A 26,155-nucleotide genomic window follows, 5' to 3' on the forward strand; every position below is an offset into this window, starting at 1 on the left:
TTGGCCACCTGGGGGCAGTACAATACATCATCCATCCATCCATCCATTTTCCGTACGCCCACTGATATACGAATAAACATGAAGCCGGTCAAAAATCCTCAGTGTGGCGCTGCACACAATTTAGAATTGTCAAACTGCTACTTGTTATAAAGTTAGTTGAGTTGAACTCACAGCCACCGTACAACATTCATTATCTCAAATATTTACTTGCAAGTCAAAGCAAAAAAATCGGCTACTATCTTGAAAAACTCATAAGTCAGGTACTCGTAACTCAAGGCACCACTGTACACGGTCCTGGTGTGCTGTGACATCAAGCACATAAAAGTAATTCAGAAATGAGCAACATAGTAATTGATCAACTGCTGTGCTTTCCTGTGTGGAAGCAAAGCCTATTACAGCAAGAAATCTAATCTAGTCACTTTAATAAACATGCATCCAGCCATTTTCTATTCCACTTGTCCTCATTAAAGTCACGTTGAGCTGGGTACTTTAAAAGACATCATCTTTCCTAACTTTATTTCTATGTATGAGTTTTGTCTACAGCACCATCTTAGTGTTGATTAGGGTGATCCATCACTCGGAGATTTGCATTAAACTTTTAAAGCTGCATTTCTATCAATGAAAATAATCCATAAATGATTCACCTCAGATCTCTGACCTTTTTATGAGCTTTTTCTTTTTTTGGCTCTTTGTCTTTTCCTGACCTTTATGTAATGCATCATTTCCAAAGATGTGTGGCGGCAGGTGACATTTTGCCAACCAAATGTATTGTCCTTGTTTCTCTATAGTTTTTAATCTCACTTGAAACAGAATAGAAGAATGTCACACTGAAAAACAACCTTTCTAGGATTCCATCATGTGCAAGAAACAAATGAAAGGTGACAAGATGTGGAGAGAAATGTAACTTTGTGATGCTTCAAAACATCATGCCAGTGGAAATGTCCTCCATTTCAATGAACCCCTTTCTATTTTCAGCCCTGTCACAAACAGTCAAAGTCAAAATGATAATAAAAAAAGACAAAAAGATGTCTTCTCTAAACGAACAAACTTTAATGCTAGTTTGTATTTTCATAACAGTAACATTTTGGAAATAACTCCATCATCATTATAATACAGAGACAAACTCTAAAGCAAAATGTATGCAGACACTGAAATGTCTCCCCCTATTTTGTGCTCTTTGGCAGTAATGAAGCTCCTGAAAATGGAATTCCTCTCTTTTTTTCCAGCTCATCTCCTGCTTGAAAAATTTGCCAGCTCTGTGCCCTGCCAGTGTCCTGCCCATCAGCCCTTGTGTAACCTTCATTTTGGCGCACTGGTGATAGGAAAACCGCTCATCCCAATAGTCCTGCACTCAGCATTTCAGCACTCAGCACTGCTTCTTCACAATTGTGTTAAAGTGGGCTGCACCCATTGAGCCATGCCATTGTTGTTATTTTACCTCTGTTGAAGAGGTATGCACACACAAATAATTCAATGTGGGGAATTATTCCGAAATTCTCAAAATGTCAAAGTTGGCCACATCGATCAAAAAATGTCCTTTCACTGTGACTGCTGGTTTTAAGACATTTAGCTATATAGTCACCACACTCACCCAGCTACAGAGGAACGATTGTGACTTGAACTATGGAAAGGAGGAGCTGTGTTCTGGCCCAGCTTGCATCAGGACTCCTAGACCGCACTACAGGGATTAGCCAAATGGTGACTTACATCTTTAAGTCTCAGGCCACGAAAAAAGAAACTATCTTCCATCTTATCGCTAATGCAAAAAGATCAGAGGATTAATGTTGTGGAGTTTTTGCGAGAGCCAATGCTTGGAAGGAATTCTTCCCAGCACATCAGGACTGTAAATAAACTAGGATACATCAATCCAGGTAATGTTTCCCATTAAAACAAATGGAAGTGCAATTAATCCGTTCCAGACACAGACCTACCATTATATTTACCATATTTTGAGCGTGGTGTGGTTAAAAATAAATAATCTGTGAAGCACGGAGCCAATGAGGTTTACAGTATGTGGGGCGAGAAAAAGCACAACATTCTGAGCCTTCCGCAGCCATGCCAAGACTGTTCGTAAACCACGAACAGTGTCTAACAGGAGGTCATTTTTCTTGTTGTTCATAAACCGGATCGTTGTAAACCTAGGTTCCACTGTATACAGTTCATACACACACCCTTCCTTTTACAAAATACATAAAGTGCATTCAAATTTGTTAATTAGTAAGGAATGGGAGACTTTCTTGTGTCAACATCTCACATAGCACCCGCTGAGCAGAGGTGGTAATAACATGGTGAGAACCAAGGCGGTGACGATTGAAAGGAGTGTGATGGATGATGCATGGCGCACTGAACACTTTGTGAGGTGGGTGGCTTGATTTCTGGGGAGGTTTTTAAAGCAGCCAGCCGAGCAACCAGGGTTGCTCTGTTCAACACAATTCACACTTGACAGATGCTGCTTGGATGCTCCCAGAACGCTCTTAGCTTGGACACAAAAGGCATGTTTTATTTTATTACTGTTTTAATAGCCTTTGTATTTTGTATATCATTTGCATTACAGGTATACCACAAAAAAAGATAAATGGCACCCAAATCTAATGACTGACTTGGTCCTCTGAACACAATGTTCTTGCCCTGGTGACACATTTACAAGATCGGTGAAGCTTTGACATCCGGTTTTAGTCTTTAGCGAGGAAGAGATAATTGCTTTTTTTCCAAAAGCATTTGTCACCACGGAGACCAGACATCTCACCGGCGCTTATATATTTCTCCCTCCCCCCAAAAGTCCCTCCATCTCACCTCCCGTCACTGCAGCACTCCATCACCAGTGATATACATTAAAGCAGACTGGTAACATTTACAATGGATGATGGATGCATATGTATACTTTATGTATGTAGGGTAAGGCACTGCACGTTTGGTCCAGCAAAATATGTGCTACTGTTTCACACGGGAGGACAAAGAATCGACTGGGCCTTGCCTGGAGCACATTCTTGAGCAAGAGAAAAGTGTAAGAAAGTGACAGGCTTGCTGCCTTTAAAAGATGTAAGCCATTGTCTGGGGAATGAATAATGAAAATGTATATTAAATTTAATAAGATCATACTAACAGACACAATATAATCCTAATTCCTAGCTCGTGCTTAGCAACATATTTTATCTTGCCACCTCCCTTATGCGGCTAAGGAAATCCTATTTTAGCAATATTTTGTAATCCATTCAATGTTATTGAAATATACATCACTGGGAATTGACTTTAAGCCTAATATAAGTTAGACGTGGCAGTGAATTTGAAATGCAATTTCATCCATCCATCATCATTAACTTTCTGAAAGATATTATTTAATTTAAATGAAATTGTGCATTTGTATCTTATGTTTGCAAGGACACCGTGGCTGCACAAAGCAACATCAGCGATACGGCTGAACTGTCCTTGCTAGGATGCTAGTATAGTAGATGGACATGAAAGCAGGTTAAATATCATACAGAGTATTGATTTAGGAAGCATGATACACCTGTTTCCATGTTCTCCCCATGCTTTGTATTTTTTATTTTTTTTTCCTGGTACCCCGGCTTCCTCCCACATTTCAAAAGCATGCATGTTGGCTTCACTGAATGTCCATAGTTATGAATGTGACTGTGAATGGTTGGTTGTCTATATGTGCCCTGCAAGTGACTGGCGACCAATCCAGGGTGTACCCTGCCTCTCACCCAAAGTCAGCTCATGCATCAGCGCACCCGTGACCCGATGAGGATAACCGCTATAAAAAATGGAAGATGGATTTAATGTTGGCACGGTGGACGACTGGTTAGAGCGTCTGCCTCACAGTTCTGAGGACCGCATGTTCTCCCCGTGCCTGTGTGGGTTTTCTCCGGGTACTCCGGTTTCCTCCCACATCCCAAAAAAACATGCATGGTAGGTTAATTGAAGACTAAATTGTCCGTAGGTGTCAATGTGAGTGTGAATGGTTGTTTGTTTATATGTGACCTGCGATTGGCTGGCAACCAGTTCAGGGTGTACCCGGCCTCCTGCCCGTTGATAGCTGGGATAGGCTCCAGCACTCCCGCGAACCGTGAGGATAAGCGGCTCACAAAATGGATGGATGGATTTAATGTTCATTTTGCAGTCACTAATGGTGTAGTGGTGCATTCGCCTGACTTTGGTGTGGGCACCGTGGGTTCAGTTCCCACTCAGCGACGGTGTGAATATGAGTGCGAATGGTTGTCCGTGTCTATATGTCCCCTGTGATTGACTGGCAACCAGTTCAGGATGTAGTCAGCCTTTTGTCTGAAGTCAGCTGGGATAGGCTCCAGCGCCCTGTGACCCTAAACAGGATAAGCGGTACTGAGACTGGATGGATGTTCATTTTGCCCAAAACTGGTTCTGGACAGGAGAGAAAAGTTCTAAACTGATCTTTTCTGAGGTACATATTGTAATTAAGGTAAAGGAAATCTGTAGAAGGGGGCGTAGAAGCTGTCAAATAACTCATTTGCGAGACAGAGATAAGTGAGAAAGGCTCTGGGAAAAAAATCGCCTGAGAAAAGGTGTGACAGCATGAAGTGGTGGATGAGCTGATTAGGACAATGGAGGTGAGTCCTTGGGGAAGGTTGTTCTGTTTGTCTTCATTTTTCCCAACTCCTGTTGAAAAGAGGGCTACCATGTACTGTATGTGCTAACATAACAACAACAAAATTGGCAAACAACTTACCTGCGCAACCTGTCCTCCAATAGCTCACTATACTTGACGGCATTGTCTTTCAGCTGGTTTTCTACATGGAGAGAACACAGGAAGAAAATAGCACTCAATTTATTTAAGTTGCTACACAGGTGTCAGGGTATCTAGCAACCAATCACAACTCTAATATAATTACAAGAAACTGTCCTGAAGTATATTGTAGATCATCACAGTTGCTGAGGCTATTGTTTGAGAGTACAAAAGAAGATTAGTTGTTTTTGTTTCAAGATGAGCACACAAAATATGCACTCAATCTTGAGACGGCTAGAAGGCAAGAGAAGATGTTTTCAGGTATATTATATGTCCTTATAATCGCACCAGTCTTTCTGCAGGGCTTTAAGCTGGACGGCAAGCGCATCTTGCTTCCTGTAGCCCCCTGCCAGCTTGGAGTTGTGCCTGAGGATGCAGACGCAGGTTGGCTGAGCGTTAGTTAGGAGATAGGATGAACGCAAAGGCAATCCGAGTGCTGTTAATGAGCTCATGTATGAAACATGAAAATATGCCCCCTGCAGCAGCACATCTTTAAACACAATGGGATGCACTTATATCAAATTGCTCTCTCTCTGTGAAGGGTTTATTGGAAAACACTCCTGATTTATATATTTTGTTCATGTCCAATAAAAGGCTTGATATGAAGATATAAGAATGATTCTAATCTAGTGTGAGCCCAGTTGCCATAAATATATAGTTTGTTTCATGGACTACCCTTTGTACTTGAAACACATTCACGTTTATATTGAACTTTTAATTTATCAGAACTTTATTGACATGAGGGTTGAGTTCGGCATTTGACTACATTTCTGTTATTGACTTTTAATGATTGTTAATGGGATGAGACAATCTCTCACTGAATCAGGTTTTATGGATGGGGGGCTTATCCCCAGGAGATGCACATGATGTGAGGGAATGTAGCATGCAAGCACAAAATTTCACAAACCGCTAACGAAGACTGAGAAATTGCTTTTTAATGTTTTGGGACAGATTTTAAAACAATACAATACTGGGTAATTAAATACAATTAATGTAAACCGTTAGATGTGTAGTGTTATTTTTAATACAGTACACAAACACAGGAAGTATGTTTACAGCATTAACCGCAAAAATTGAAAAAAATATGTACACATTACACGTTACAGTGTATGCCAGTGGTGTCAAACGTATGGTCCGCAGCCCAGAACCGGCCCGTCAGGGTGTCCAATCCAGCCCACGAGCATTGGCAAGTTTAGTTCATAGGTATATAGCGCCGGGGTGTGCATTGTGCAAAACAACATCGGTTTGGCTAAGGACCCCCGAAAATGGCACCTACGAAGAGACACGCTTACGAAACACAGTTTAAATTGCAAGCTATCAGTTACGCGGAGGAATCGAGCACCAGCAACAGAATTCAAGATCAACGAATCCATGGTTCGCAAATGGAGGAAGGAGGAAAACGAGCTTCGCCAAGTCAAGAAGACAAAGCTGAGTTTCCCCGGGAAAAAAAGAAAAACAAAACGCGGAAACAAGGCGAGGCGGCTCGAGTTGGAAGACCAACTCGAGCAATAGATTAATGAGCAAAGAACAACCGGGAGAAGCGTCTCTACAGTCACCATTCGACTGAGTGCAATAACTCGGGGCTTGCCATCATTCCGGGAGGCTTGATGAACCGCTGGACATCCGTGTAAACAGGGCGTTCAAAGTGAAGTTGCGAGTGGCGTGGGAGCCATGGATGAGAGATGGCGAAAACAGCTTTACTAAGACTAGGAGGCAGCGCCGGGCCAGTTACGCCACAATTTGTGAATGGATTGTGGATGCTTGTTCGAGCTTTCGCACGGCAACGAGACTGACTCAAACCTGCCGTGTTTGATTGAGAACTTGCCCAGCTGTTCATTTCGAATACAGAAGATGAGGACTTTGATGGATTTGTGGATGAGGATTGATCAAAAAAATAACGTGAGTACATTGCTAAATACTTCAATAAAGTACAACCGAACTCAGTTTTGCTCCCGCTGCCTTTTTAAAAACATTGTTTTAGCTTGCATGCATGCTACCGTATGTTTTAAGCTAGTGTATGTTTTGCCATGCCTGCGGCCAATAATACGGTGCGCCTTATGTATGTGTTAAATGCGGAAATAGACACCATAACTGAGACTGCGCCTTTTAATACGTTGCGCCCTATGGTCGTGAAAATACGGTAGTCTACAAACTACATTGATGCATGCTATTAGTTAGAGAGGGGTTGTTAATTGTTAGTGTGGACTAATGCTAATCTCATACAGATTCATTAATAGTCAACTTCGTGACTTTTAAATAAGCAGCTAATTTAACTTTCTGTTTTGCACTTACTATGGATATATATGTCCTTAATAGACAGCTAATTTTGCCTTCATGGTTTAGTTTCACTCTGTCAATCTGCCAGTATACATTTAGAAGGCAGGGGCATAACTGCACTTTCATTCGGAAAAGTTCCCACTTTAGTTTGTATGATGTGATGGGTCAGTTGAGCCTTCCAAGATTTCCAGATGGATCTGGAAATTTATGTAAATTTAAAATGATTTCTAAATAAGTTGTTTTATAAAAAGATAGATACAGTTTATAGATCTACTGTGATCTGTAAGTTGCAACTGTTAATGAAAACCGATTCCTAATATTGTTGAAATTGGACTATTGCAAATTGCAAATGATTTGAAACAAGATAATAATATGTAAATCTGAATATTTTCCCAAATGGAGTTTCAATTATGTGCACCCGAAAAATGGTAAAAAAATAAAATAAAAATGAATTGTTGTTATGTATAGCTTACAGTTTAAGTCCACGGATATACTGGTCCGGCCCACTTGAGATCAAACTGGGATGAATTTGGCCGATGAACTAAAATGAATTTGACACCGGTGTATGCAAGACTCCAAAAAAGGTCACTGTGTGAAATTCTTCATGTACTAATTCTACTATCAGAGTAAACTGAAGGTCAGGTACCAGTGCTTCTATTTAGATCCCACTCTGTATGGCGACAAGAAACCTAATTGGTGTTCTGAATCATGCTGTAGTTTGACATGCAATTTGTATTATTGTCTCGATGGTGGTTATTAGACAGCGTCGGCTCCAGGGTGAGATAGGCTCCAGGCAGGCACAACAGGGAGAAAGGAAAAATGGTTGAGTAACACACACAAAGACAAGCACACACACTTCGGTCCACACTCCTGTGCAAGCACAGTGCAGATAGCCAGGCTATTTCTGGACGCTGCATGTGTGTTGAGTGGGAAAGGGAGAGATCTTGCCTGAGACAGTGGCCAAATCTCCTCATATGGTGTGTGTAGACAAGGCAGCTCACTTACCACCTCTTTAATTGCTGTGTGGTATCATATCCAGCCTAAATGTTTCCCATGTCAACTTTCATCCATGCATTCAATTCATTTATTAAGTAGCATGCAAATAGATTGCCACTGAATTATACATGGGGTGGGAGGGCTTTAAGCCTGACTTTGGATGGATGAAGGTATGTACAAATGAGAGATGACGAAGTGGGCTGTGGCTTGAACAAGAGCAAGAGCCAGAATTCGATATAATTTATTGCAAACAATAGAAAAAGACAAGACATGAAGCTAGGTGATGCAGACCTGAGTATACTGACTTCATATTTCCTCCTATGCTGATCCTGTAATATGCTGAGGAGAGTCAGCGCGCCATCTTGTCGCCATGCCAACCGCCAGCAAAACTAGTGAGCCTTTGTGGGCATTAGAAATGAAAGAAAGCTAATAGAATGGATCCAGGCATCATCAGCAAAACCTACCCCTGTGCGGAATGAAGCCAAGCAATGGGTGATATTACAACTTCCTGTAAGTCTGCAGGAGGCCTTGTCATTTGGCAGACCATGCGAATAAAACCAGTACTAAAAAGCCATTGAAGACGAGAGGAGCCACATTTGTTGTCCCTGATATATGAGGCCGAGCTCAACCTCCCATTGTGACTGTGATCTCAGCAGGTGCTCCAAACAATGATTTCAGATCCCAAAGACTGGCTCCAGAAAGCCATAAATCATAATAAATGCATATCTAGTGACGATGCATCACTTAATGTTCCAAATGAGCCATTTGCTTTGAGAGGTTTCAATATTAATTTTTAGTTGAAGTGGCTCAGTAAAAAATAATTAGCTATATTCGACAAAATTTAAAGTTGATTAAAAAGTAGATTAGCGGCACGGTGGACGACTGGTTAGCAAATCTGCCTCACAGTTCTGATGACTGGGGTTCAAATCCTGGCACCGCCTGTGTGGAGTTTTCATGTTCTCCCCGTGCCTGGGTGGGTTTTCTCCGGTTACTCCGGTTTCCTTCCACAAACATGCGGGGTAGGTTAATTGAAGATGCTAAATTGCCCGTAGGTGTGAATGTGACTGTGAATGGTCGTTTGTTTATATGTGCCCTGCGATTGGCTGGCGACCAGTTGAGGGTGTACGCCGCCTCTCGCCCGGAGATAGCTGGGATAGGCTCCAGCACGCCCGCGACCTTAGTGAGGATAATCGGAACGGAAGATGAATGAATGAATGAAAGAAGTAGATTATAATGCGTCGTATTTATAGAGACAAATCAAATAGAGCACATTTATCGCACAATGATACACAAAGTTAACAATGGATTATATGAGCATTTGAATAGCGCCATAATTGAAAATGAATAATACAGTAATTTCCTGACTGCCTCGTAACAATACCTAACATCTGTGGGGCTTCCATGTTGTCGAACAAATTAGAGGCGTCTCTGTGCTAATGCAACACCAATGATATGCGTGTTACAAAAGCCTGTGCATAATAAGGCAAAGGAGCAATTGTGTGTCTTTGTAACTGAGCTGAAGGCAGTGGCTGTGATGAATGTGTTTGAGCTCAGCTCAGGTTGTTTGAGAGCAAAGCGCTGCAGGTAACACGAACACGCTTTGCATTATGTGCACACTCACAATGCACAGTGTAGATGTATCTGAATGGAGCAGCAGCCCAGCAGCATTGGCGGTGAAGGAAGGGGGCACAGGCTGGTATTGCACACACACTCAATAACCCATAATAGTGTACAGCTTTGGGACCACAAAGCATTGCAATTCCCAGACAGCAGCTGGCACAGAGAACATACTGCAGGACTATGCATGAATGCACGCAAGGAATCCAAAAGGAGTCATTGACCAAAACATGTCTATGTGCATGAATGGAGGCAGTTTATATTTTAGCAATGCACAACTGCCTTAAATGCTTTACATGCTGTCATTACCACCACCGAGGGCATTTTTTAATTAGAAGGATTATGTAATAAAAAAAAGAAATCCTCCCACTTGGGTCCAAATATATACTTGTATAACAAAAATAAGTTTCCCCATTACCATATAGACACTTCCAACATTTCCCCCGCTTCCCAGGTTAAAGAGTCTAGGTGTCATCCTTGACAGCAACCTATCATTTCTAGCTCACATAAATGGCTTCATAGAGTCCAAATGCTTCCTTTCCCGCAATATAAATCACCTTCGCCCATTCAACTCTTTGTTCACAGCCTGGTCACTTCCCAGATGTATCATAGCAATTCCATTCTTTTTGGTCTCCCTCACAAATACCTCCATAAAGTCCCCCAAATGGTCCAGTATTCAGTTGCTTGATTCATTACAAGAACCACCTCCTTCCATCGTATCACCCTAGTCTTACAACAGCGCCGCTGGCTACAAGTTAAATTTGGAATATGTTTCAAAACTCTCATGCCTACTTTCAAGCCCATCCATAACCTGACTCCACCATACCTGTCGTATTAGATTACCACCACATCTCACACACATCCATCCTCATCCTCTCTCCAACTCACTGTCCTGCCTGCCCGCCTCATCACTGTTCCCCTTTTCTGGAACTCACTACCATCTGACCTGTGCAACATACTCAATTCCCTTTCCAATTACTTCTAGTAATGTTTTTTACATTGATGTTCTTGTGTTTTCATTTTTTTTAATCATGATTTACGGTTTGATTGTGTGGTGTCCTTGTGTGCTCTGAAAAGAGCCTTTAACTCAAATATATTTTTGGGGATATCTTTTCTTCAGACAAAAAAAAAAATGTCCGGTTAAGAGGAAGTCTCTTACTTTGCTGACAGTTTGGTGCTGACTGTACATATGCACCTATCCATGACGGTACATTCACATATCGTCAATGAATTCAAATCTGAATCAGAATCGTTTTATCGCCATTGTTTATGAATGGTACATTCACAACTAGGAATTTTTCTTGGTACGATGGTGCAACATAAAACATAGATGGTACTAATAAAAAATAACAACAATATAACTTATAATATAAATCCACTAAAAAGAACGAAAATGAACAATGTGCAATAAGCATAATAATAAGCACAGGGTGTAGGTGTGCTCACACCTCTGAAAAAAGAACAACAACCCAAAGAGAATGTGATCACATGTAAAAACGTTCTCCATAATCCAGGCTAGCGCTACAAATGTTACACGGTCAAAATGTAGTCTCATGCTCACTGTGTGACACTTAAATAAATAAATAAACAAATTACTATACCAGTCTGATGGATATATGATTTTGCAATTAGCCGTTCATTAGTAATTAACTTGCTCACTATGCAGTGGAAGAAAAGATGCTGTGGATTTGTTTTTATAGTGATTCCTGTGGGTACACAACATTGACATATCTGACATGTTACACAATGGAAAGTCCCGTCCCATAAGCAATCACAGGAGGAATGAAGAATGCCAAAAATAACATCAGAAACAAAAAGCAGGAAACACTCTCCCGGGTCCACTTAACCACTTTATCACTCTCAACCATACCCAGCCTCGTTTGGAGAAGTGCTGTCATACCTTCCATCAAGTTTTCAATATAAGCACCCTAAAAGTGGCAGGGTAATGAATAAACCATATACGGATGCCCTCAACATTACTATCAGCACTCCATTAAGAGGAAAATTGCAATTGTGTAATAACTCTGTGTGGCAGTATTTGGATGTGCACTTCCACTGGATACATGGTTGACTGGCCAGAGTCCAAAAAACAGCCAAAAAGTACAATGAAGGTGACTCAGGGGAGAGGGTTTAGGAAGACTAGCTGGTGAAGACTGAGAAGAAGAAAAGCAATTCATTGAATGCGCAACAGAATTTTAAACACTGGGAGAAGACTGTTTATGTCTTCATCAAATTCAACTCAAATGACTCCATTCTTACCAAGGAACACTACAGGAATACTAAGAACAGTATTAAATAACCATTACCAGAACACTTGGGTAAATTAAACTGAACACACAGCCAGCGTTTCCACGTCTCACTGTCCACACTCCTGGGGGTCACTTAACCTTCTGGTCCGGTCTTTCAATTATCCATCCATCCATTTTCTGTACCGCTTTATCCTCACGAGGGTCGCGGGCGTGCTGGAGCCTATCCCAGCTATTTTCGGGCAAGAGGCAGGGTACACCCTGAACTGGTCGCCAGCCAATCGCAGGACACATATAAACAAACAACCATTCGGGCACACATTCACACATACGGGCAACTTAAAGTCTTCATTCAACCTACCATGCATGTTTTTGGGATGTGGGAGGAAACCGGAGTTCCCGGAGAAAACCCACGCAGACACGTGGAGAACATGCAAACTCCATACAGGCAGGGCCGGGATTTGAACCCCGGTCCTCAGAACTGTGAGGCAGATGTGCTAACCAGTCGACCACCATGCCACCGTCTTTCAATTATTTATTTGCAAATTTAGCATCACTCTAAATCTCTCTTGGGGACAAAATTATACTCTCTGCTGGGAGTGAAACCTCGAACTATAATGGATTTGGTATTCATCGACCCTCATGCCAATGGCAATTAGGGACATAATGGCTCCAAAATCTGAAAGCTCCACCATGAACACTAAGGGGAAGATCACTCAGACACTCAACAAAATGAAATAATTTCATGAGACTATGGGGCTTTTTGAAGGTGCCATGTTTTATCAAAACAACTTTTTCTAGTATTTGGGATGTAATATTGGCTCTATGGTGCCTTGATAAACGTGAAATATGAATTAATATCGCCCCCGCATTCCTGAGTTTCAGACGTTTTTCGGCCGAGAGGCCTGAAATCAGCTCATTCCAATTTCTCCAGTTTATCTACGTCACTAGCAAAGATATCTGCCTACCTCTCTGCCCTTGAGCCAGTGCTGTCAACATAACAAACATATGTGCTCTCACAAGTAGTGAGGGTTGGGTCTTCTACACGGAGGCAACCAGTCAGAGGAAAGGGGGCGGTCTTGGCCAAATTTCGACAAAGGGGATACAAAACTTGGTCAAACAGAAGTAGCTGTCAGAGGGGCCATTTCTGGGCACTCGTATGACAAAACCAAGGTTTTTTTTTAAGTGAAATTGACACTTTATTCGTCCATGTTAGAGACTCAATCTATGAAGGTCGAAATAGCCAAAATATGGGACCTTTAAAGGCTGTACATCCATTTGTATTGTAATGAGCTATATCGAGTCTTATTGGAGTACACTAAATACAGTAAATATCTCGGCCGCCACCTTGGCATTAAAGTCAAAAAATAATTTTCAACCCTCTCCAGCCAAAGACTGGTAATGTGCTGTTTGTAGACTATCAGGTTCCTGCTCGTGTATGCCAGACCCTTATTACCAAGTCGGCTGACAGTTTAATGAGCCCCTAGCTTGGTGTCAGCAACACATTGAGAAATTGCTGCTGCTTCCGTATTGTGTACGCCCACTTGAGCATTTGAGCAAGGCAAAAAACCAATCATTAGCTCGCCACCTCGTCCCACATAGTGACGCGTTATCCACCTGATTCCCATTCCTTTGTCTAGTCTGAACATCCTACTTGGCTTCTTTGTGTGGCTCTCAGTGCTGCATTGTGCATATTGAGGCACAACATGTATTTAAGATACAGCCGTATGATGTATAGATTGTTGGGGTTGTCAAATCTTTGTCTCACCATCGATGTGGGTGCGAATGTCTTTGAGCAGCTAAAATTTGCACATTTCAATTGCCACAACTTGTCACTATTAGAATGACTAAATATCATTCAAATTAAAATGTGAAATAAGGACCATACAAAAAAATTGGAGGCGGCTCAAAGAACAATGAAAGTGTGCCCCCTAGTGACAAGCATTCAAGAGCAGACAATGGTTCAACACTAATGGCCAGGCTATAGTAACTAATGATCTGGATAAGAGAGGATGTTAGAAGGCTGATTGACCACACAGGGGTTGCTGCAATAGCTTCCCTACCTGCACTAGTGTCTCATCACTTTCCCCATCCCCCTCTTTAGGCACCCATTTCAGTGCCTCATACAGTGACGTGACCTTTATGTAAGAGATGTGCCTGTGACTGATGGATTGGAGGAGCACTGCAGGTGGGTGCCATCAAAATGCAATGCCAAGAGGCCAAACCTCTTCGTTAGCACTCCAAAAAGCCAGAGGGTTGTTTTAAGCAGCATTCAGGTCTCCTGTAGCGCTGATACGGTACGTCGGCAGCGTGTGACTCAAAGGTAATTGGCTCGTTCACACAAACTAAAGTGTATTTCCATCGTTCACACCCCACATCCTCTTAACAGCTGCCAATACTGATGCAAACTAATTTGATGTTTGAGTCCCCAAAGACAGATGACAAATTTTCTGTTCCTTTGCGAGAAAAGTCACCATTCATTGATGTCTTAGTCTCAGCATGGAGCAACATAAAAGAGGAGCTCTCTTAAAAGAGTAATTCACATTGCTATTCATATTTAAAGTGCTGTTTTCATTGCTATAGGGATTTTGACTATCAAAAATGCAACAAACGTTTGGTGTTCATGCGAATAAACCTTTAATTGTTAGTATTTTATCGTTATTATTGTAATTTCTATACATAAATATATGCATATCAAAGGTTTCACACACTGTATATATTGGGTGTATTATAATTCTTCATTCTATACTTTGCACTAATGCAGCCCTATGGGGGGCACAAGTCAGTGCAAACTGTAGGCCGGTCCCAAGCCCGGATAAATGCAGAGGGTTGCGTCAGGAAGGGCATCCGGCTTAAAACCTTGCCAAACAAATATGAGCGTTCATCCAAAGAATTCCATACCGGATCGGTCGTGGCCCGGGTTAACAACGTCCGCCACCGGCGCCGTCAACCTGCAGGGCGCTGTTGGAAATTCAGCTACTGTGGGTCGAAGTCGAAGTCAAAGAAGAAGAAGAAGAGGTGGAAAGCGGGTTCTTCGGCAGAAAGGGAAGAGGAAAACACAGAGCCTAGAACTGAATGTGGGGACTTTGAATGTTGGGACTATGACAGGAAAATCTCGGGAGTTGGTTGACATGATGATTAGGAGAAAGGTTGATATATTGTGTGTCCAGGAGACCAGGTGGAAAGGCAGTAAGGCTAGAAGTTTAGGGGCAGGGTTTAAATTATTTTACCATGGTGTAGATGGGAAGAGAAATGGAGTCGGGGTTATTTTAAAAGAAGAGTTGGCTAAGAATGTCTTGGAGGTGAAAAGAGTATCAGATCGAGTGATGAGGCTGAAATTTGAAATTGAGGGTGTTATGTGTAATGTGATTAGTGGCTATGCCCCACAGGTAGGATGTGACCTAGAGGTGAAAGAGAAATTCTGGAAGGAGCTAGATGATGTAGTTCTGAGCATCCCAGACAGAGAGAGAGTCGTAATTGGTGCAGATTGTAATGGACATGTTGGTGAAGGTAATAAGGGTGATGAAGAAGTGATGGGTAAGTACGGTATCCAGGAAAGGAACTTGGAGGGACAGATGGTGGTAGACTTTGCAACAAGGATGCAAATGGCTGTAGTGAACACTTTTTTCCAGAAGAGGCACGAACATAGGGTGACCTACAAGAGCGGAGGTAGAAGCACACAGGTGGATTACATCTTGTGCAGACGATGTAATCTGAAGGAGGTTACCAACTGTAAGGTAGTGGTAGGGGAGAGTGTGGCTAGACAGCATAGGATGGTGGTGTGTAAGATGACTCTGGTGGTGGGGAGGAAAATTAGGAAGACAAAGGCAGAGAAGAGAACCATGTGGTGGAAGCTGAGACAGGACGAGTGTTGTGCAGCTTTTCGGGAAAAGGTGATACAGGCTCTCGGTGGACGGGAAGAGCTTCCAGAAGACTGGACCACTGCAGCCAAGGTGATCAGAGAAGCAGGCAGGAGAGTACTTGGTGTATCTTCTGGCAGGAAAGGAAAGAAGGAGACTTGGTGGTGGAACCTCACAGTACAGGAAATCATACAAGGAAAACGGTTAGCTAAGAAGAAGTGGGACACTGAGAGGACCGAGGAGAGGCGAAAGGAATACATTGAGATGCGACACAGGGCAAAGGTAGAGGTGGCAAAGGCAAAACAAGAGGCATATGATGACATGTATGGCAGGTTGGACACTAAAGAAGGAGAAAAGGATCTATACAGGCTGGCCAGACAGAGGGATAGAGATGGGAAGGATGTGCAGCAGGTTAGGGTGATTAAGGATAGAGATGGAAATATGTTGACTGGTGCCAGCAGTGTGCTAGGTAGATGGAAAGAATACTTCGAGGAGTTGATGAATGAGGAAAATGATAGAGAAGGGAGAGTAGAAGAGGCAAGTGTGGTGGACCAGGAAGTGGCAATGATTAGTAAGGGGGAAGTTAGAACGGCATTAAAGAGAATGAAAAATGGAAAGGCAGTTGGTCCTGATGACATTCCTGTGGAGGTATGGAAGCATCTAGGAGAGGTGGCTGGGGAGTTTTTGACCAGCTTGTTCAATAGAATTCTAGTGCGTGAGAAGATGCCTGAGGAATGGAGGAAAAGTGTACTGGTGCCCATTTTTAAGAACAAAGGTGATGTGCAGAGCTGTGGCAACTATAGAGGAATAAAGTTGATGAGCCACACAATGAAGTTATGGGAAAGAGTAGTGGAGGCTAGACTCAGGACAGAAGTGAGTATTTGCGAGCAACAGTATGGTTTCATGCCTAGAAAGAGTACCACAGATGCATTATTTGCCTTGAGGATGTTGATGGAAAAGTACAGAGAAGGTCAGAAGGAGCTACATTGTGTCTTTGTAGATCTAGAGAAAGCCTATGACAGAGTACCCAGAGAGGAACTGTGGTACTGCATGCGGAAGTCTGGAGTGGCAGAGAAGTATGTTAGAATAATACAGGACATGTACGAGGGCAGCAGAACAGCGGTGAGGTGTGCTGTCGGGGTGACAGAAGAATTTAAGGTGGACGTGGGACTGCATCAGGGATCAGCCCTGAGCCCCTTCCTTTTTGCAGTGGTGATGGATAGGCTGACAGATGAGGTTAGACTGGAATCCCTGTGGACCATGATGTTTGCAGATGACATTGTGATCTGCAGTGAAAGCAGGGAGCAGCTGGAGGAACAGTTAGAAAGATGGAGGCATGCACTGGAAAGAAGAGGAATGAAGATTAGCCGAAGTAAAACAGAATATATGTGCATGAATGAGAGGGGTGGTGGGGGAAGAATGAGGCTACAGGGAGAAGAGATGGCAAGGGTAGAGGACTTTAAATACTTGGGGTCAACCGTCCAGAGCAATGGTGAGTGTGGTCAGGAAGTGAAGAAACGGGTCCAAGCAGGTTGGAACGGGTGGAGGAAGGTGTCAGGTGTGTTATGTGACAGAAGAGTCTCTGCTAGGATGAAGGGCAAAGTTTAGAAAACAGTGGTGAGGCCAGCCATGATGTATGGATTAGAGACAGTGGCACTGAAGAGAAAACAGGAAGCAGAGCTGGAGGTGGCGGAAATGAAGATGTTGAGGTTAGCTCTCGGAGTGACCAGGTTGGATAAAATTAGAAATGAGCTCATCAGAGGGACAGCCAAGGTTCGATGTTTTGGAGACAAAGTTAGAGAGAGCAGACTTCAATGGTTTGGACACATCCAGAGGAGAGAGAGTGAGTATATTGGTAGAAGGATGATGAGGATGGAGCTGCCAGGCAAGAGAGCTAGAGGAAGACCAAAGAGAAAGTTGATGGATGTCGTGAGGGAAGACATGTTGGCAGTTGGTGTTCGAGAGGAGGATGCAGGAGATAGGCTCTCATGGAAAAGGATGACGCGCTGTGGCGACCCCTAAGGGGACAAGCCGAAAGGAAAAGAAGATTCTATACTTTGCACTAATTGCGCAAATATTGCTGTAGAATAATTAGACTATATTTATTACTAACCATATACAAACATGCACCATCACATCTTAATCATAGGTGAGGGTTGTCTTGTTTGGATTAGATTTACATTTCTTTTAACTCTCCTCAAGGTTGCCCTTTGTATTTGTATCCATTTATCTATCTACCAATCTATCTATCTATCAATCTACCAATCTACCTATCTACCTATCTATCTATCTATCTATCTATCTATCTAATCTCGTGTAATAATAGTCCATACACTTGGTGAAGAAAAGTGCATTGAAATATACAGAAACTAGGAAAAAGAATTCCAACTTTTCACCAAATTTTTACAAACAAAGTAAAAATGACAACAACAACAAAAGGTCAGTGATAAAACATCCAGTGGCACTTCTGCTTCTAAGAGTTAGTTTCAGGTCGTGCACACTAAATGTGACTACATTTAAAAATATTCAGTAGTTTGTAACTGTAGAAGTCCTTACACATTGCATTGCCTTCAAAAATTCTGAGAGATTATCTCACTGAGCCACAGGGGGAAGAAAAGCCAATAAATAATTGAGGACTTGATTTTAAATTGCAGCAAACCTGGTATATAACCTGCAAATATGCCCTCTTGGGGCAGTGAGGAGTTTTGTGGACAACATCATCATATGGCAATTGCATGCTTGGTAACTGCTTGAAAGCAATGACATCAACATGACATCATTGTTACCGCAACATTGGTTTTCTGTGTTCATGATCTTGCATTTGATCCTCTTGTAGAAAACCATCGGAGGAAAAATCACACAACTAGTTAGTGCTGCAAAAACAAATGTACAAACCCCAATTCCCATGAAGTTGCAAATTTCCTCTGTAAAGTCGCAGTGTTAAAATTAAACACTAGGGTCCGCCACAGTCATACATAATTACTAAAAAACAAGTAAACCTAAATAATAATACTGCAGTGTCAAAACTATACACCAGCGTGCATCACAGCCTAAGTAATTACATACAATACAGGAGTAGATGAATTATAACATTTTAAATGTGAACCTAAATATGATGTAAACTTATAAATAAGATTTTAAAACTATCCATCCATCCATTTTCTGAGCCGCTTCTCCTCACTAGGGTCGCGGGCATGCTGGAACCTATCCCAGCAATCATCGGGCAGGAGGCGGGGTACACCCTGAACTGGTTGCCAGCCAATCGCAGGGCACATACAATCAAACAACCATTCGCACTCACATTCACACCGACGGGCAATTTAGAGTTGTCAATTAACCTACCATGCATGTTTTTGGGATGTGGGAGGAAACCGGAGTGCCCGGAGAAAACCCACGCAGGCACGGGGGGAACATGCAAACTCCACACAGGCGGGGCCGGGGATTGAAATCCGGTCTTCAGAACTGTGAGGCAGATGCTCTAACCAGTCGTCCACCGTACCGCCATATTAAAACTAATTGATGGCTATTCTAAAACACATCTCATATACCTAATTTCACTGTGAAGGAATTTTCTAACTTTTACTATACCTATGTATAATGCATGCTATTAACTTTTGAAGATTTTTTGGGGGGGAAAAATTTGCATTACAAGAAATTACAGTAATTAATAATGGTTGAAAAGGATTTACAATTCATTGTATTCTGTTTTTGTTTACATTGTACACAATGTCCCAACTTCATTGCAATTGGGGTTTGTAAAACGGGGACTCGTGTTTGAATGCCTGAGTATCAGCATTTCCACATCCATTACATTTTTATCAGGGTATGTTCTGACTGTTTCTCTTTGTGTAGAACCGCAAATTGACCTTAGTGCCAAACTAACTATGCAAATCAGTAGCTGTAGGTCTTTAAAGTGAGTCATAGCCTTGTCGACTTTTAAAAGTCTTCTAAGACAGGCTAAATCTGCGTGATTATTGTTTCCTCTAGTTATTTCCTCTTCGTGCGACAGCCTTCCTCCTGGGGGACAAAAGTCTAATCTGAGTGCAGACAGACTCACCATGCTGCACCTCCCTGTGCTCAAGCTCCTGTCTGAGCTGCTGCTGCTGCTCCTTCATCCTGGCCAGCTCTTGGCTGCTCCCTGAGCTGAGACTGTGCAGCCTGTTGGCCAGAGCCTCCAGTCGCTCCTGCTCTTGATACACCGCCTTCATCTCAGCCTTCAGCTCCTTGGCACTGCTGAAGTCGTTACCTGCAGCGGTGAGCCACAAAAACACCTTATTGCCTACACCTCTCATTAATGAGGGACTTTTACATTAATGGTGTAATTAAATTAAGTGAAAGTACAGTGAAACCCTTAAGGTTGAGCACATTCCAGGACAATGGTCATCCTCTGATGTGTTTGGATTTAGAATTCATTTTTCATATGGGAAATAATAGAAATATGATGAATGAGTTCCAGGGTTAAACTACTGCCATCATAAAACCTTAATTAACCGTGCAAGAAAGTAAGCTATAAAAAGATCAATTTAAACAAGATTGAAACAAGAACAACATTTAAATAAGACTACAAGATGGCGCTGATCCGTGTGGATGCCTCGGTTACATGCTCTCTAGTATTGTCTATGTTTTTGTTCATCTTTGGAGACATTACGCGACTCAGTTACACAAGGGAAGACTTGCTAAACATTAGGTCTGCCCCGGACTTTCTTTCACCAACTTTCACAAATCCGCTCAGTTTTTTACCCGAGTTACTCACGGGGGGGCAGCTGCAGTCTATGGCGCATGGAGACGGGGGCGACGAAGGGAGAAGCGCGCTGTCATCCAAGTTAAGCTCCGCAAGAGAGGATACAGATTGGCGTTCCCGTCTATCCACCTAGCGAATCTACGCCCCCTACCCAACAAAATGGACGCGCTCCATCTTCTGACAAAGACCAGTAAAGATTTGCCACCCTGTGCTTTACGGAGACATGGCTTTGCGCGGGTGTCCCTGATGGCGCCGTAATGCTTCCAGGCTTTGATCTTTACTGGGCAAACCGCGTCAGGGAGTTATCGGGGAAAACAAAAGGTGGCGGGATATGCTTCTATATCAACGAAAAATGGTGTACTGATGTCACGGAGCTCAGCACACGCTGCAGCCCAGATTTAGAGTCGCTGTTTTTGAACTGCAAGCCATTCTACTCTCCTCGTGAGTTCGCATCTTTCATTCTCGCCAGTGTTTACATTCCTCCTCAAGCTAACACAAATGCCACACTGCTAACGCTTGCTGAAGAAGTAAGCGAAAGTGAAAAAAAACACCCAGACTCACCCCTCATTATTCTTGGGGACTTTAACAAACCTAAACTCAACCACAAACTCCCTAAATACAAGAAGCACATCGACTGTCCTACCAGGGAAAATAACATTTTAGACCACTGCTATACTACGCTAAATAACGCATACCGTGCCATACCTCGTGCAGCTATGGGCTCATCTGATCACTGCTTAATTCGCTTAATACCAACATATAGTCAAGAACTTAAATGCGCAAAGCCTACGGTGAAAACATTGAAAAAGTGGACCAGCGAAGCAAAGATAGAACTTCAAAGCTGTCTAGACTGCACAGACTGGAGTGTCTTTGAAAATTCAGCTGGCAGCCTGGATGAATATACGGACACTGTCACATCCTATATCACCTTCTACTGCAGATTTGAAAAGGACACTTTCACATCCCACACCCAGCCAGCCGCACCACCGACCACCATCACACCTCTGACTTCTGCGTTGACCATCCACGAACAGGATGTGAGACGCATCTTCAAACAACAAAAGATCAACAAAGCGACAGGCCCAGACCTTCTCTCCCCATCCTGCCTCAAAGTCTGCACGGACCAGCTCACTCCAGTCTTCACACAGATCTTCAATAGATCTCGGGAACTGCGCAAAGTACCATCCTGTTTCAAACGCTCCACCATCATGCTAGTCCCCTATAACCCTTCAATCTCGGGTCTGAATGACTAGACTCTGTGGTCATGAAGTCCTTTCAACGCCTTGTGCTGGACCACCTCAAGAGTGTCACAGGTCCCCTGCTGGACCCCCTGCATTTTGCCTACCGAGCAAACAGGTCTGCGAATGATGCAGTCAACATGGGACTGCACTTCATCCTAGAACACCTCGACGGCGCGGGACCTATGCGAGGCTCCTGTTTGTGGACTTCAGCTCTGCATTCAACACCATCATCCCCCAACTCCTCTCCTCCAAGATTCTCCAGCTCAGTGTCTCGCCTGCCATCTGCCAGTGGATTTACAGCTTCCTGACGGGCAGGACACAGCAGGTGAGGCTGGGGGACACCACCTCATCTACAAGCACCACCAGCACCGGGTTGCCTCAAGGTTGTGTGCTCTCTCCGCTGCTCTTCTCTTTCTGCACGAACGACTGCACCACAACGCACCCGGCTGTCAAACTCCTGAAGTTTGCAGACGAAACCACAGTCACCGGCCTCATCAAAGACGGTGACGAATCTGCATTCTGGATATCGACAGGAAGTGGAGTGGCTGGAGCTGTTGTGCGGCCGATACAACCTGGAGCTGAAGACGCTCAAGACTGTAGGGATGATCGTGGACTTAAGGAGGCACAGCTGCCCCTCACGCTGTCCAACTGCCCTGTGTCAACCATCGAGAACTTCAAGTTCCTGGGAATTACAGTCTCTCAGGACCTGAAGTGGGAGATCAACATCAACTTCGTCCTCAAAAAGCCCCAGCAGAGGATGTACGTCCTGCGGCTTCTGAGGAAGCACGGCCTGCCACAGAAGCTGTTGAGGCAGTTCTACACAGCAGTCATCGAATCAGTCCCTTGTTCTTCCATCATAGTCTGGATTGGTGCTGCTACAAAGAAGGACAAACTCCAACTGCAACGGACAATCAAAACTGCTGAAAAGATTGTCGGTACCCCCCTACCCACCCTTAAGGACTTGTACGCTGCCAGAACTAAGACAAGAGCATGGAAAATCCTCTTGGACCCTCCAAATCCTGGTCACCACCTCTTTCAGCTCCTTCCCTCAGGTAGGCGCTTCTGATCAATGCAAACTAAAACAAGCAGCCATTCCAACAGCTTCTTCCCCCTTGCCATTAACTTCTTAAACAGTTAACTTACAATTCCATTGCAACATGCTGCCAATTCTGTCTTGAGTTTGTTGTCACATTTCTGTCGGGCCAATTATAAATTACTCGTGCACTCACTGTAATAGTCTCGCCACACTGCACTATTTGCATATATATATACCAATACTGGCCACTCATTTGCCTGAGTAGCATCTGCAACATGTGCACAATCGACACTGTCCCAGATTATTGCACTCCTAGTCACTTTAAACTGTGCTCATTTCCTGACGTCTCTGTGCCCTTTGCACAATGGTCATTACACTGGACTATTGTTCTATTAGTCACTTCAAACCACTCTAATTGCTAGAGGACTCTGCACATTTTTGCACATTGTCAAAAAAATAAATAAAATTGTACCAGCATTACCACATTACTGGTAACCTTTTATTGGTCAGTGACTGAGTTTTTTATGTCTTTATGTCTCAAAAGTGTTCTCTGTCAATTGACTCTCTGTTGTCGTACTCGAGCAGCTCCAACTACCGGGGACAAATTACCTTGTGTGTTTTTGACATACTTGGCAAATAAAGATGATTCTGATTCTGAATTAAAATGTAACTTGTGTCAAACGTGCAGAGTTTATTGCTTGTGAGATGAGTAATTTTGTATAAAAAATACAAAGCTAATTTTCCAGCGTACATTACGTTATTTTATTATTATTATCAACTCATTGCTTTACAATTGCGAGGTTCTGGGTTTGAATCCTGGCTTGGGTCGTCCTGGGTGGAGACTGAATGTTCTCTATTCTCTGTTCTCTATGCTTGCATGACTTTTCTACGCGTACGTCAGGCTTCCTTCCACATTCTAAAAAACATGCATGTTAGGTTAATTGAAGACTGTGATTGCCAATAGGTATGAGCGTGAATGGTTGTTTGTCCATATGTGTCCTGAGATTGGCTCAGGTCCAAGTCCAGGGTTTCCCCGCCTCTTGCCCAAAGTGAGTTGGGAAAGGCTAAACAAAGTATTTAGATGCTCACTGAGCTGTAGTCTTATAATATATGCTGAAGTCTTGCATTACATAATAAATGGATACATAATGAATTTTTGTTTTGGTCAAATGTAGAGGTTCCACTGTAAATTAAGAATGTATGTACATTGGAGTAAGGGTGGAGTCACCTGAGATGGCAGCCAGTTTGGCTTCATGCAAAGCTAATAGCTGAGTTTCAGTCTCGCTGACTTTCCTCCTGAGGCTGCTACCCAGCTTCTGACTCATGACCACCTAGAGAAAGAAAAGAGCCGGGTGTGGGAGGTTAGTCACTAAAAGGCACATGGATCCCAAGGATGCACGGTTTCGTTTCCATTTTCTTTTCCAACTAATTCTTACAAGACATCAATTCGTTTCAGTTCTTCTACGGTGCCTCTTCTTTGAATACAAAGCAGACCCTGATGTTTTACATGTCTCTAACCTTTAGGAAGACAAAGACTTCTCCGCCTGTCATGTGGATGTGTGCAAATGTGAAATCGCTATAGCAGATGCCATAGGAATGTCAGAGAGGACAGAGGCACTGAATGTCCTGCGGGACGTGACACCTCAGCTCTTGCAAGCTGATGGCTACTGATAAAACCTGTCTGGCCTCCATCAGCCCTTTAAACTTCTGTTTTTATACAGTGTAGAGTCGACAGCCAGATACAATCCCCATGACGCAGCTCTCATCTTTTGAGGAACTATATTCATGACTCAAAGGGACGGAGCAGGATTTGCCTTCGTGTTCCCTTCTTGAACCTGACACAGTTTTATGCTACACTTTGAAAAGGCTGTCAAATAAGTTGTTTTTCTAAGGCAGAGCATCTCCTGGGAGTCTTCTTCACACAGAAATATAGAAATCCACCAGGCTTGCATAATTCTATTTAAAGCTTACATTGAATGGAAGCCGCTTTCATCATAAAGGGAATTTATGTCACTAGTGATTTAATTTCAAAACAGACAAATTTGAAAGCAAAATATACTTTTAATTAACTGATTTGTTTTTTAATTAATCATTTTTTAATACGAAGTGTACCAATAAACTACCGGTAATCATTTAACGTCAAAGTGCAGCAGCAGTGAAAGTCTTAAAAAATGTCTTCTGAAGAACTTTGGGAGCACCACCAACCATTTAATGATAAGTTTGTCAAGAACACAGAAACATTAAAATTGTCTTCATAGAGCTCCCCAACTTTTGTACTGCACCACACCCTTTCAACGTCCAATCATCACTCTTTACAAATGTATACTGCCTCTGGTGTTTTCCACATTAAGCATCGAGATCAGTCAGGGAGAAATGCAAACCTATGAGGGGCATGCAAGGTCACTCTCAAAGTGAAACTGTGACAGATCAGACTTGCCTGATGACCATAAAGAAGGACTCGAGTTGGTATTCATGAAATGATGTAGACGAGGTACCACTTAACAGCAATAAATAGGTTAACAATGGAGGTATAAATAATCTGTTAGTAAAAAATAACAGTTATACATGACTTTCTCGCTACTACCGCACTGAAATGTCGGATCTGCCATCACCAGTTCTCATAAATAAATAACTGGTACTGGAAGAGATGCTACTTCTGTTATCCAGTGAGTTATGTAGGCATACTAAGATCCATCCATCCATCCATCCATTTTCTGAGCCGCTTCTGCTCACTAGGGTCGCGGGCGTGCTGGAGCCTATCCCAGCTATCATCGGGCAGGAGGCAGGGTACATCCTGAACTGGTTGCCAGCCAATCGCAGGGCACACATAAACAAACAACCATTTGCACTCTCATTCACACCTACGGGCAATTTAGAGTTTTCAATTAACCTACCATGCATGTTTTTGGGATGTGGGAGGAAACCGGAGTGCCCGGAGAAAACGGGGAGAACATGAAAACTCCACACAGGCGGGGCCGGGGATTGAACCCCGGTCCTCAGAACTGTGAGGCTGACGCTCTAACCAGTCGTCCACCGTGCCGCCTCATACTAAGATTATTTATACATTAAGGTAATATATTTATCAACCCTTCAAAATTGTAAACTTCATTAGAACTTCATTTCTCATCACCATGACATTACGATTTCGAACCACACTAATAATACCAGTTTTTCCGTTGGAATGAAGTTTATTACTCTATTAAATCAAATAATAATAATACAATTATGTTAATATTCTATACATATACATATTCTATACTCCACTGTGACGCTGTAAAACTGTTCCGCATAAAAGGGATACAGATTTTCCATTCCTAACAGCCGAACAGGACATTTTCTGAGCCGCTTCTGCTCACTAGGGTCGCGGGCGTGCTGGAGCCTA

The 26,155-nt window shown here is 42.8% G+C and overlaps 1 protein-coding gene across 8 annotated transcripts in view; it reads right to left on the minus strand.

Moving 5' to 3' along the window:
* disc1 (DISC1 scaffold protein) overlaps positions 1-26,155 on the minus strand; it is a 62,188-nt gene that overhangs the window by 12,797 nt on the left and 23,236 nt on the right. For 5 of the 8 annotated variants that reach the window (XM_061789175.1, XM_061789174.1, XM_061789176.1 and 2 more), the window contains 4 exons: positions 24,002-24,104; positions 19,813-20,001; positions 5,048-5,125; positions 4,703-4,763 (listed from right to left, as the gene is read on the minus strand). In XM_061789175.1, coding sequence (XP_061645159.1) covers positions 4,703-4,763; positions 5,048-5,125; positions 19,813-20,001; positions 24,002-24,104 — 431 coding nt within the window. Of the gene's footprint in view, positions 1-1,026; positions 4,633-4,702; positions 4,764-5,047; positions 5,126-19,812; positions 20,002-24,001; positions 24,105-26,155 lie in introns of those variants that run through there. The other 3 variants (XM_061789178.1, XM_061789177.1, XM_061789180.1) reach the window with 2 other exon arrangements.

Source organism: Phyllopteryx taeniolatus, chromosome 11 (assembly GCF_024500385.1).
Source record: "Phyllopteryx taeniolatus isolate TA_2022b chromosome 11, UOR_Ptae_1.2, whole genome shotgun sequence".
Lineage (NCBI taxonomy): Eukaryota > Metazoa > Chordata > Actinopteri > Syngnathiformes > Syngnathidae > Phyllopteryx > Phyllopteryx taeniolatus.